The following is a 14,267-nucleotide window of genomic DNA, read 5'->3' on the forward strand; positions in this document are numbered from 1 at the left end:
ACACTGACCTTCATCTATCTGTCTGCTTCTCTACAGCGCTGGTTGCCATGGCAGCGCAGCTGAGTCAGGACGATTTAACATTGACCAGGAGAGTTCATGGAGATGTCTCCTTCAGCTGTCGAGGAACTGACCAGTGTAACAACATCTATGTATACTGGTACCAGAAGAAAGACACAGAAACATTCACAAGGATTCTTCGTATTAAAAGGAATAGTGATGAAATATATAAAGGGTACAATCATCCTCAGAAAGAGGATTTCTCAGCTGTGTATAATCATAACGGCTGTGAGTTGAAGATCAAGAAAGTTAAAGTCCTTCATTCAGCCACCTACTACTGCTCCTGTTATAAAGATGATCCCCACAGTGAGAAATGATGCGAGCAGCCTGAACAAAAACCAACAGATGAACAGATGTCAAACAGTGTTTGTGACAGGAAGAGAGCAGTAAACCACAGCCCAGATTCACATGTTTCACCTCCATCTCAGCCACAGTCACAAACACACTGAACTGAGGGATTTATTTCATATTCTATTTATTTATATTTTGATCAGATATTCCAGCAGGTTTATTGTTGTTTCACACAGAGAGGAAAAAGGAGACAAACACAATGAGAAAAAAAAACAGAACAGAAAGCATTCAGAATCCTGTCAAACTGAAAGAATGGCAGGATTCAGAGGAACAATGGTCCAGAGAGAGTCAGAGAAAACTTCTTTATCAAAGCTCCAGAAGATCATTTGTAACCTGCGTTATAGCAACAATATTTACACATTTGTATTTTGTGTGATTTGCCAACACAACTGTGTTAATACAAATTCCAGGCTTCTGTAACAATTTGTTAGATCTAATGAAATGTTACGTTTTAACTACAAACTAAACTCTCAGGACGATTGGCTTCTATTTCTATCACACGGCAGCTTCAGCCGAGCCGTCTATCGGCAGCGGCGGCCTTATCTGTGAGCCGCAGGGGCTGATGGGAGCTCTGAGGACCTGTTAGAAACCACGTGGCCCTCGTCTGATCTGGCAGCTCGTCCTGGTTTGGCCTCAGCTGCGTCAGAGCGCCACTTCTCCCCAGGTTCACCAGAGGAAACACCACTGCACAAAATGCTTTTCCTCCCAGCTGCTGCTCTGTGCTGTCTGTGTTCAGGTGAGTGTTTCCAGCCAATCAGGAGCCAACAAAGTCCACCTGGAACAAACACTGTCACACTGACCTTCATCTATCTGTCTGCTTCTCTACAGCGCTGGTTGCTATGGCAGAACAGCTGATTCAGGAGGATTTAACATTGACCAGGAGAGTTAATGGAGACGTCTCCTTCAGCTGTCGAGGAACTGACCAGTGTGATGACAACTATGTATACTGGTACCAGAAGAAAGACACAGAAACATTCTCAAGGATTCTACGTATTGACAAGAGCAGATGTAAAATAGGTGGCAGGTACAATCATCCTCAGAAAAATGATTTCTCAGCTGTTAATAATCAGAACGGCTGTGAGTTGAAGATCCAGAACGTTACACTCCTTCATTCAGCCACCTACTACTGCTCCTGTTGGAAGAGAGATCCCCACAGTGAGAAATGATGCGAGCAGCCTGAACAAAAACCAACAGATGAACAGACGTCAAACAGTGTTTGTGACAGGAAGAGAGCAGTAAACCACAGCCCAGGTTCACATGTTTCACCTCCATCTCAGCCACAGTCACAAACACACTGAACTGGGCGATTTATTTCACATTCTATTTATTTATATTTTCATCAGATATTCCAGCAGGTTTATTGTTGTTTCACACAGAGAGGAAAAAGTAGACAAACACAATGAGAAAATTAAAACTGCGAGCAGTGATGAAAGGGCCACGTCGGGGCGTGCTGCCGTCCAAACGCGCCGCGGCTGAAGTCCCGTTTCTTGGTCGTTGTTCACGGAGGCGGCAACCGCTTGCATTTGGGACGGTTCACCCCGGGGGTGAACATCAGCCTCTTCTCCCAACGTGTGTTTGTAACGCGGTGGGTTGCCCCTGCCAGTATTAAGCGCATTCAGGTAAAGTCAGAACAACTTCCTGCAATCCACAGACATCCAAATGGACTACAGGTGAATGATTTCTAAAACATTTAGTAATCAGGTACGTTTTGACAACCGATTCTGCACCGTTATGTTGTGTGAAGTTTTACGGCCTTCTTTTTGCCTTTGTCTGGAATTCAGGCATGGACACCTGTGTTTTTGCAGGGAATAGATTGGAAGTGGGACAGAGAAGGGGGGGTTGTGGCTTGCAGTAAACTTCCTCCGCCCTAAATTCGAACCCGGGTCCACTGCGTATGTGGCATGCACTCCAACCACTCGACAACCGGCGCAGCTAAGACACTGCCTTCTGTTGTCACTGTGAAGGCCGGAAGGCAGCGCATCATAGGGGAGGATGGAAGTGGAATGCCACATATTTAGATAGGTAGTGGAGTGCAGCCAGATGTGATTCTCCCTTTCATAATGGGACAGCAGTCAAGTAACCAGGTTTGACCAGCATCCTGCAGTAGCGGTGATTAACCAAAGAACTCACTCAGTTGTTTCAAATCGCAGGGGAAGCCACTTCGTTCATCGCGGAAAAGTTGGGCAAAATCACAACTACACACATCTTGTATGGAATTCAGGCATGGACACCTGTGTTTTTGCAGGGAATAGATTGGAAGTGGGACAGAGAAGGGGGGGTTGTGGCTTGCAGTAAACTTCCTCCGCCCTAAATTCGAACCTGGGTCCACTGCGTATGTGGCATGCACTCCAACCACTCGACCGCCGGCGCAGCTAAGACACTGACTTCTGTTGTCACCGTGAAGGCAGGAAGGCAGCGCATCATAGGGGAGGATGGGGGTGGAAAGCCACAGATTTAGATAGGTAGTGGAGTGCAGCCAGATGTGATTCTTCCTTTTGTAAAGGGACAGCGGTCAAGTGACCAGGTTTAACCGCATCCTGCACAGTGGCGCCCCCAGAACATTTTCATTGGGGGGGCCAGATGGGGCCAGTGAAAATCTTAGGCACACCAAAATGATCCTTCTTGTGGCAACTCAGATTCAGCTCCAGTCTGTGGCTGCGTATTGCATTCCCCTGGACTCTTTTTCATTAAAGACAATATGCATCCAACACATTTACCTCAAGTTTGAGAAACACACAAACATTTCAGAAAAATACAAAAATCTTGTTGTTTCTTCTTCTGCTTCTTGCGCTGACTTCCCGTCAGACAGCACACCTTTCAGCACATTAGCACCCCTGCAGATGGAGATTTAAATTACAGTTCCCTATTGAGCCAGCACCTTAGTCAGTCAGGGAAATTGGTGGGAGCACTGGGGGGGCCAGTGGTCCCGCAGTAGCTGTGTTTAACCAAAGAACTCACTCAGTTGTTTCAAATCGCAGGGAAAGCCACTTCGTTCATTGCGAAAAAGTTGGGCAAAATCACAACTACACACATCTTGTTGTGTGCCACATTGACAGGGCAGACCCAACACACAAATGGCATTCTTATCAAACTGGCTTATTTAAAAATTGTGTGCTGTGGCTTACTACCGCTGACTTATCAATTATGTGGCTCTAAACATTACCCCCCTGTTATGCCATATTGTTATGTGCAGTTAAGACAAAACTTCCTGCAAATGCCATGTACATCTGACTATGTTCGTCATCACTGCACATAAATGAGTGTAGAATAATGCTTCACTTGCCTTCTTTCAAAAATGTATTTATGGCTGTCTATCAGTGTCAAGCTTTTGATCTAAGTTCTGCTTTGTTTGCTAGCTTTTATTCCAAGAAGTGCGTGCTGCCACCTTTTGAAGTTTCAATAAAATCTGATGAATATGCGGCTGCCTTACTGGAATTGAATGGAATCATTCAGAGGTTATCTAGATAGGATACATGTGCCTTGAAAGACAACAGTGCCTAGTGGCGACTTGTATCACGTACACCATAAATTCATGTGCTTCTAAGCAAAATAGACCACTTCCTGTTGGACTGAGAGTGTGGGTGTAAATGAGTCATTTGTGCGTCTTGTCATGACACACATGTGTGCCAAATTTCTTTCATGTACATGCATGTAGGGCGTCAAAGTTTACCGCGATAAAACTTACTTCATGTTTCCAGTGGGTTTCCAGTGGGTGGCGCTATGGATATGACACAGTATTGATGCACAGATCTATTCAGGACGACTCCCTCTACATTCCCTCTAGATTTGGCCGAGCTAGGCGCATTTGAATGATTTCGATAACTTTTGTTCTTCGAGGCATGAAGAAAATTACTGAGTTATTTTGAAGACTGTGGTGTTTAAGCTCTAGGACAAGATAATTTTCAAAGTAGGCATGATTTGGACAAAACCGCCGCCACACATCTACATGGCTGCCTTCCTGTTGGATTGACACTAGGGGTCCAAATGGGTTTTTTGTGCATCCGGTCATGAGGAATATGCGTACTAATTTTCGTCCTTCTATGTTACAAGTAGGAGGTGGGGCATCACAATAGGTGGCGCTACTGAGCCCACGCGTCACGGCCCCGCCCCATGACTACACAGATCTCATCAGGGCGACTCCCTCTGCATTCCTGAGAGACTTGGCCGAGATAGGACACTGTATGAAGAAGTTATGAGGACACGATGCTTTACGGCGAAGGATTTGAATTGACCGCTCCACTGTGGCCAGCAGGAATGACGTAGGATAAAGATTTTAATAACTTTTCATCTTCAAGGTCAGAGGATGCTACTGAGTCACTTTGAAGTCGGTGGCGTTACATCTGTAGGAGGAGATAATTTAAGTACGAAGATTGGCAGTATTTCAAAATGGTGGCCAAAAGCAAAATGGCCGACTTAGTGTTGATGCTGAGATTTATTTGGGGAGACAGCCTCTACACTTATGAGAAGTTTGGTGTGGATAGGAAATTGTATGTTATAAAGCCTTGATGTTTGACCGCAAGGGGAAAAAATGGTTTCCACCGCCCCGCCCACTAAAGTATGTCGCAGCTGAAAGATTTTGATAACTTTTGTTCTCCAAGGCATGAAGAAAATTACTGAGTTAATGTGAAGACTGTGGTGTTTAAGCTCTAGGACAAGGTAGTTTTTAAAGTAGGCATGAATTGGCCGCCACACATCTAAATGGCTGACTTCCTGTTGGAGTGACGGTATCGCTCCAAGAGGATTTTTTGTGCGTCTGGTCATGAGAAACCTGCGTATTGATTTTTGTTCTTCTAGGCACTTGTGGGAGGCGGGGCTGAACTTTAGGGGGCGCTACAGAGCCCGCAGGTCACGACCTCACCCAACGACATTAAATTATCAAATTTTCGCCAGATGTGACGTATATTCCAAATTTGGTGAGTTTTTGGGTATGTTCAGGCTTCCAAAACTGCAGTCAAAGCGGTATAGGGCGTAATAATAATAATGAAGAATAATTTTTCCAATTACAGTAGGGACCTCACAGGTCGATGACCTGCTCGGGCCCTAATAAAGAGGAGAATATTGCAATGACAAACTCAAACATAATCCAGATGTATCAGTAAAACAACAAACATACTTCAGAATATTTCAATAAAATGATATCAAACATCATCAAATATTTACAGCCCAACGTCCATCCGTCCCTCACAACACTAATGTGCTCTGAATGAAAACACTTCCAGCAGCACTTGTTGTTTAACACCTTTCAGCACATTTCACCACATCATTTCACTTTAGGACATTTTAAAAGACAAATCTTGGACACATGTTGGTCCATGTACTTGTGGCCATTTCATTTCTATTTTGAAGTCGAAAATGAAAAACGAAAAGATACTAGATCTGTTTTCTGTCATTTGTCAGAGTGTTTGATTTATTGATTGCTGTCGCGATGTTCACAGATTTTGTATAAATATAACAAAAAATGCTTCTAGAATAACTGACAGACCCGAGTTTGAACAGAAAGCATTCAGAATCCTGTCAAACTGACAGAATGGCAGGATTCAGAGGAACAATGGTCCAGAGAGAGTCAGAGAAAACTTCTTCATCAAAGCTCCAGAAGATCATTTGTAACCTGCGTTATAGCAACAATATTTACACATTTGTATTTTGTGTGATTTGCCCACACAAGTGTGTAAATACAAATTCCAGGTTTCTGTAACAATTTGACAGATGTAATGAAACGTTATATTTTATCTACAAACTAAACTCTCAGGACTTTTTTGTTGTGTGGCTCACAGAGTTTGAACAAGTGCTTCAAACAACACAACTATGTGTCTGTCTGCAATATTTTATTTAGTTAAGCTGTCTCTGATGTCTTTCGTCTTTTGTCTCTTGTCTCTCCCTCGCTCTCTGTCTCTGTCTCTCTTAATTTCCTGTCAGCGTCCTCTTCTGTCTCTTCACCTTTGTCATGATGTCCATGGAGACTGCTGAGCCCGTTCAGTTTCCCGTTCTGGCCTCTGACCTAAACCCCTCCTCCTGGCGGTCTGAAGCTGCTGTGACAGCGGTGTAAACACCAACTCTCCCCGGCGGTGCTCCGAGCAGAGTCAGCTAGCAGAGCTAAGTCGTAGCCAGTGTTGGGCAAGCTACTCGGAAAGTGTAGTGAGCTGAACTACAAGTTACTCTACATTAAATTAAGCTTCACGACACCGAAGCCACTCCCCAGAGAAATGTAACAAGCTAAGCTACAGCAAAATGGCAAAAGCAACTTAACTATATCGAAGCAATTTTTTTTTTTTCATATTGGAACAACTTCATTCCAAGTCAAAGCTATTGTAGTGTAAAATGACCATAGTAAGTAAATAGTGGTCAGTATAAAATACCCACAGTTAGTAAATAGTGACTAATTGTAACTGATAATGTTATAATGATAAAAGTAAGAAACAAAGGGTAACAAGTGTGAAAGAGTTGCTGAAACATACTACTGGTCACCAGCTGACTGAAAAGTGCATCTACTGTTTAAAGCTGCTATAGTCAGATGATATCAAGTGTGAAAATGTAACCACAAATCTAAGAATTACATCATATAACCAAATATGTAACACTTTCATTATATTTAAAAATGCAGTGCCAAGAGTGGTCAAATATAATGGGAAATATCAAGGAGGGGAGTGAATTATCAAAAACCTGAAGGCCTCAAGGCCAGATTTTCTAAGAGCCGGTGATAGCGGCACAGAGAAAGCCCCAATGTAAAAAAAACAAAGCGAGGCGAGGTGCAACTGGTTGAAATGCAGCTCTGCACGTACGCCAATCTTCGCGCAAGCGCAGAAGGTAATACAGGGTTTTTCCACTAGAGGTACGGGGATTTTCCATTAGAAGTATGGTATTTTTCCATCGAGAAATAACAATGTCAGCAGAAATTAAGCAGAACAATGATTGGTTTAGGCCATGTTGTCCGAACAGACACACCCACTTTTCTGTGTTTAAAAGAGGATGTTCGGGGCTTTGAGCCTCGGGTTTGTTTTTTTCACGGATTTTGTCTGTGTCTGATCCCGCTCTTTTTTGCCGGCAAATAAAGTTCTATTGCACTCAGCCTTGAAGACTCCTGGTGACTTTTTGATCTTTGAAATCTTTTGGACCAACCAAGAAAACAGAAGTCTTTTTACGACACTATATCAGTGATCAATAAAACTATCAGTCAGACAGATAAGCAATATTTTACAAAAACCATGGCAAAGAACTGAGATGCTAACTCAACAGAACAGACCTCACGAAACTATATAAGGGAGCACATATATAGTGGCTTTGCCAACTGGTCGAAATGCAGCTCTGCATGTACGCCAATCTTCGCGCAAGCGCAGAAGGTAATACAGGGTTTTTCCACTAGAGGTACAGGGATTTCCCATTAGAAGTATGGTATTTTTCCATCGAGAAATAACAGTGTCCGCAGAAATTAAGCAGAACAATGATTGGTTTAGGCCATGTTGTCCGAACAGACACACCCACTTTTCTGTGTTTAAAAGAGGATGTTCGGGGCTTTGAGCCAGTCAGTTTGTTTTGTTTTTTTCACAGATTTTGTCTGTGTCTGATCCCGCTCTTTTTTGCCGGCAAATAAAGTTCTATTGCACTCAGCCTTGAAGAATCCTGGTGACTTTTTGATCTTTGAACTCTTTTGGACCAACCAAGAAAACAGAAGTCTTTTTACGACACTATATCAGTGATCAATAAAACTATCAATCAGACAGATAAGCAATATTTTACAAAAACCATGGCAAACTTATTAACTAAGCCTATAAAAGGGGTCAAAAAAAGATAACTAAACTCGATATTACAACAAAGAACTGAGATGCTAACTCAACAGAACAGACCTCACGAAACTATATAAGGGAGCACATATATAGTGGCTTTGCCAAACCAAACAATACACAAGAAGAAAACAAACTGGACGCCAACTACAACTAAATACAAAGCAAGCTAACTATACCCAAATCTTGGCCCAAGATTTAAGAATGCTCCACCCTTAGCTCCGCCTTTTGTTCCACCAGGAAGAGATCTCCCCCAACCACGGTAACTCAATACAAAGAAAGACATGATTAATACAACAGAAAATTATTGCTTAAATGTGTACATTCTGACAGTGCAAGGCTCAAAGTAAAGAAACAGCTTCTAAATCAAACAAAATGTGCGCTACCAAATTGTTTAATGTTAATTGCTTGGTGTGGCTGAGTGGGGAGAGTGGGGAGAGTGGAGAGTGAGTGGGTTAGATTTTACCCTGTGATGACTGTGGTCATCACACACGCCCCCCTTTCAGGACCCTCGCTGGAACAGGGGGAGAGGTGATCAACTATTAGTTTTTCCCTACCTGGGATTTTTATTTTATTTTATTTTGTGTTATTATTTTATTTTATATACTATTTTTATCCCAAATTGGGTAATTCTTTTTTTTTGGTTGGATGCTGAGGGGGAACGGCTGCACAGCCAGGTACCACCATGTGTTCCTCCCATTGGTATCCTTCATCCTTTCCATCCACTGAAGTGCTCTATGATTAGTCTGCAGGGTTAATTCTCTACTCAATAGGTAGCATCGGAAGGAGTCAAGGGCCCACTTTATGGCCAGTGCTTCCTTCTCCACTGTTGAACAACGGACCTCCCTGGGGAACAGTTTCCTGCTGATGTAGGCAACCGAATGGTGTACCTGGTGGTCCTTGGAGGAACACAGCCCCTAGACCCCTGTAAGAAGCATCTGTTTTGGTCTGTATAGAACAGGTTTCTTACTCAATGACTGCCAGATGTCGTGGAAAGCTGCCATTGCCTCCTCTGTCCACTGGTTGTTAGGTCTGTGAGTCAAGCTTCCCTGGCAGGGAAATGTACTATGACGCAGTGATAGAAACCTGCCATGCCCAGGAAGGAACGAAGTTGCTTCTTTATCTGTGGCCAAGGACATGACTCAATGGCCTGGATCTTACTGACCTGTGGCTGTATCACCCCTTTACCAATTATGTAGCCCAGGTACTCTTTCTTTGCAGCCACAAAGACAAACTTTGATGGGTTTACAGTCAGCACAGCAGAGTAGAGACGATCCAAGACCACCCGCAGATGTTTCAGGCGGTACTGTAAATAACAATATCTTCCAGATATGCTGCAGCAAAGCCAGAGAAATCACAAAGTACCTGGTCCATGAGCCTCTGGAAAGTCGCTGAAGCACTGTGCAACCCAAATGGCAGGACTGTAAACTGGACGAGACCCCAGGGTGTCCTGAAGGACGTCAGTTCTCTGGACCACTGAGTGAACGGCACCTGCCAGGAACCCTTGCGCAAATCTATTGTGGTCAAGCATTTAGCCCTACCCAGCTGTTCAAGCAGGTCATCAATTCTGGGTGTTGGGTTAGAATCAAACTGAGAAATGGAATTCAGGTACTTGAAGTCAATGCAAAACACCTCATGCTGCCATCCTTCTTTGGCACCAGGACTGCCGGGTTACATCACTCGTTTTTTGAGGTCTTAATGATCCTCAGGGACAGCATCAGGTCAATCTCGTTTTTCAGTGAGGTCAGCAGGCGTTCAGGAATCCTGTAACTCAGTCTTCTCACAGAAGCACCTTCTCTCACAATAATGTCATGCTCAACAATATCTGTCCTCCCAGGATTCTCCTGAAATACTTCAGAAGTACAGATTGATCACACCTCATGCTGCTTGCTGGCTGAGGTCAAGGTCCACCTGTGAACCAATAGGAGGCAGGTATTGCTCATCCACTTCCATCTCCTCCAGCACACTTCTGATGAGCATCACTTGTGCCCTAACTACAAAGCAAGCTTTAAGAACGTTCCACCCTTAGCTCTGCCGTTTGTTTCACCAGGAAGAGATCTCTCCCAACCACGGTAACTCATTACAAAGAAAGACATGATTAAATACAACAGAAAATTATACAGAACCCTACATTGCTTAAATGTGTACATTCTTACAATACAAGGCCCAAATTAAATAAACAACTTCCAAATCAAACAAAATGTGTAATTGTTTGGTGCTCAGTGCTCAGTCGTCATAGTTATCAGGATGAATTGACAATCAATCAGAAACACCAGAGCAAGTTTACCATCAGGAAGTTTCTACTGAGGGAGGGAAGACGTATCACCTTGGGTCTTTGCAGTAACATGGTCAGTGTTCTCCTCTTATATCTGATATTTTTGGATTAATATTGCTGCATCAATGTGAATGTGCCATTTTACTGCAGGTTGAGCTCCTTTTAACTACTTTATGCACTGTTGGCTAGTTAAATCTACAGCAATGCATCATATTCTATAAGAGTTTATTCAGCTGAAGGAGGAGGAGAATTTAGTCAACACATAAAGGAACACTTCATCCTTCAGTTTATCACAAATGTTAAACATCAGCACATCTGGAGATTCATGGTGTTCACTGGACAGAAAAGTGATGAAAAACTGTAATATGAAAATGTGGCAAGCGTCGGATTGCCTGTATTCAGGAGGGTAGTAGGGCTGACCTGATTCCACTCGTAGCCTACTGACTGCAACAACGCCACCTTGGGACTTTCACCAAAGATTTAATTCTGTCGGTTGATCTAAGGGCACGCAAGTAAGGTCAACTCATCAGGCATGAGACGTGGTTCCCAGTTAAGTACACTTTATTATTAAATATTAAAACAATGCAGCATCCACAAAAAATATAAAAGAGACTATTCAGGGCTGAGGCTCATTGGTGGGGGAAAACTAGTGAGGTGTAGGAACACAAGCCTTTGTCTCTGCATCTTAAAGTGGTCTCATTTCGGCCATGATTACCTTTAACCCAAATCGACTCCTTTTTCCAGCATATGGGACTGAAAGCCCCCATATCCTGGCCTGGCAAAATCCTCTCCTCTCCACGAGTGGGAAGATGTTGTTCATCTTGCAATAAACAGATCACCAGAGACCTTCTTTTAGTAATTTACAACGAATTAGCACATCTGGTCTGTTCCCCTTCCTCCAAAGAAGATGAACCCCTTTTCCTCAGGTCAAAACCATGTCAAGCCCGACAGAGTTTTCTTTGGTCACACCAAAAGGCAGGAGGACTGGTTTCTAACATAGATGTGGTGATTTAACCCTCTGAGGTCGATTGACGCGCCGGCGCGTCAAAATCACGTGACTAATTTCAGATGACGTAGCAGAGCCTCTGTGAGTCTCCGTTCCGACTCTATGTGTTAGAGCAACCTTCAAACTATATGCCAGTTTTTAAATCGTGTTGATAGGCCAAGTAAAACCGGAGTTACGATGTATTATGTACGCCACACTTTTTCGCTAACGTTGCTGTCACGTTTGCTGCACGTTTGGTGCAGGAAGAGACGGAAAAGAGATCGGGCTTTCCTCACGGACGTGTCCGCATGCAGGAAGTGCAAGCTAAAAAAACATGTTCCTATTGGTGGAAAAAGGCACCACACCAGCCAATCACAAAATTACATGGCAAATCACGTGATTTGGTTGCTGAGGGTGGGGGGGAAGATTTGGAAGGGACGGGGCGGAAAAGTGAAAGCAGCAGTGCCGGTCAGAGAGGCAGCGACAGAGATCGCGAGTTTTGAGAGTTGGGAGATTTGTGACATTTAGCGTGTTTGGAGTGCATAGTTAGTGTGTTATGTTGTGTGTTTAGTGTGTAGTGGAGTCGTTTTTGTGTTTAATGAGTCAAAACAACAAGGAGAGTGCCGAATGTGGAGCAGGCAGTGCAGCTTTTCATTGAGCTTGAGGAGCTCAGGCAGACCTGAGCCTGGGGCGTTGCCTGCATTTAAATGTAAATAGTTACATATAACTTTGTAAATTTCAAAAACGTATGCACAGATTTAGCAAACAACAATTTATATTTGCATTATAAGTAATAAAAATGGTTCGTTGAGCATATTTGTGGTTTTCACAGTAAAAAAACTAACTTTTTCCTACTCGGATTTTATGTTTTTTTGTGAATTTAGGTCCATTGTGTTAATACAGTATGTCAAAATGAAAAAATAACTGTACAGTCACACATGTGAGGTTGTGGTGAAAATAATGACACCAAACAAGGCAAGGTAAATTGTTTTTAAGGTGAAATATAATGGTAAAATCAAAAATGGTCAAAAACGGCCAATTATACCCCAGACCCCAGAGGGTTAAGATGTCTTACTAATCTACGTTTCTCTGCCTCTGGAACATTCTCCAGTGGGGGAAGGCTTAATGGGAAACCTAATCTGTGTGTTCTTCTCCTCACATGTCCAACTATCATTTACGACCGTTGTTGTTCCTGGGTCTGACATACCAATCCCCCTTGCAGTCTATCCTCACCCAAATTTAAGTATGCCCTAAATAACTAATAAACTACAATTCCAACTTCTTAATTTTAGCAGATTCCAAAATAGCGTAAGAAGGTAATACAATAGATCTTTCCCATGTCATTGTCAAGCCCAAAAGAAGTTTATTACTCGATGAGTTTGAGGTCAACAGAAACCACCCCTCCCCTTTGTCGATAGAGGAGAGACTTGGAGATCATCATTCCTTGTGTAATACTTGTATTATTTACCAGTTGTCTGATATGTTTTGTTAAAGATAGAACTACAAGGAATATGTATAAGTGAATTAGTTTCAGAATCAGAACTTAAGTACCACTACTTGAAACCACCAAGAAAAGACTTTTTCGAGACTGTGATCATCTGATGAAGAACGTTGCAAGCCTTGCAAGGATCCTCCAACAAAAAGAGACTTTGTGTGCTCCCAGCTGAGACCGACTCTGCCCCCAACGCTCCCAAGGCGGAAACCCCGCTGGGCCTTCGGACCAAAAGTTCCTCAACAGAGAACCGGCCTTCCCTCTGGCTACTGGACCAACACGCTGTGCCGTAGTCCAACCCGGAACTCTCAAGAACACCAAACTTCAGTGCCTCCTGACTCCCAGACAAAACCGACTGAGCGTCTTCATGCAGCTGGTTCCACACACGTGAGAATGAGTGGTGTCTAAAGTTCTGACTTCTGTCAAAGTTCTGACTTCTGTCTAAGTTCTAACTCCTATCTTATGAATTTAAGAGAATTAAGATCAGGGTCTCATAGTATTAAAAATGACTTCCGTAATATTTAATATATATAACCCGACCCTTTAACTTTACCATTCACAAGACGCATCCATCATCACTGGTGTTAATTTGGGCAAGAGGCAAGATGGCGCCGTTGTGTGTGGCTGGCCGTCTACCTCTGCTACCTTTTCTGCGTATTGTGCTGTTTTTATCACTTTTATCTGACAAAGTGTCATCACTACTTGTGTATGATCGCCTGAGTCTCTTAAAAATCGGCGATTTTGTGGACAAACCACCGATCCAGGACTTTAACTATCAGTCAAAGCCACCGCTACCTGTTCTGGTGTCTGTACCCTCTTACCTATGGCGTCTACCTGGTCGGCTACCACGCAACAGCCGCAGCAGAAGACGAGGAAAGAGAGGTGGAGTAATATGCCAGCTGAAAGCTCACCTGGCCTCGTCCTTCACGTACGCTCATCACCCGCTGTTTGGTCTCTCTAGGGACTGCGTCGGCTCTGGCATCCGAGGCTCCGCGGATTACTCCTACCAATGGCTGCTGCCGGCCATACCGGAGGCCGGGTACCCACTTCCCTGCCGCCGACCCCTGAGAATCCGCAAACGGGGCTGCGTGCTTGAGAATCTTCGTCCGGTTAACCGGGCCTCCCAACGGACGGATCGGCGTTTGGTCCGCATGGCTCTCATCAACGCTAGATCCGTTGTGAATAAGACTTTTATCTTAAATGACTTTTTTACTTTGCATTCCTTGGATTTCCTCATGTTGACTGAAACCTGGCTGAAACCAGGTGAAAACAGCGCATTCTCTGAGCTCCTCCCACCCAGCTGTTCTTTCTTCAGCTCCCCGCGAGTGT

General features: G+C 43.6%; 1 protein-coding gene across 1 annotated transcript in view; it reads left to right on the forward strand.

Moving 5' to 3' along the window:
• The first annotated feature begins 1,245 nt into the window (after positions 1-1,245).
• The window catches only part of LOC115573205 (uncharacterized), a 39,216-nt gene continuing 26,194 nt past the window's right edge, over positions 1,246-14,267 (forward strand). Inside the window, exon 1 of the mRNA XM_030403896.1 lies at positions 1,246-1,559. Coding sequence (XP_030259756.1) covers positions 1,248-1,559 — 312 coding nt within the window. The 5' untranslated portion in view covers positions 1,246-1,247. The remainder of the gene's footprint in view (positions 1,560-14,267) is intronic.

Source organism: Sparus aurata, chromosome 21 (genome assembly GCF_900880675.1).
Source record: "Sparus aurata chromosome 21, fSpaAur1.1, whole genome shotgun sequence".
Classification (NCBI taxonomy): Eukaryota; Metazoa; Chordata; class Actinopteri; order Spariformes; family Sparidae; genus Sparus; species Sparus aurata.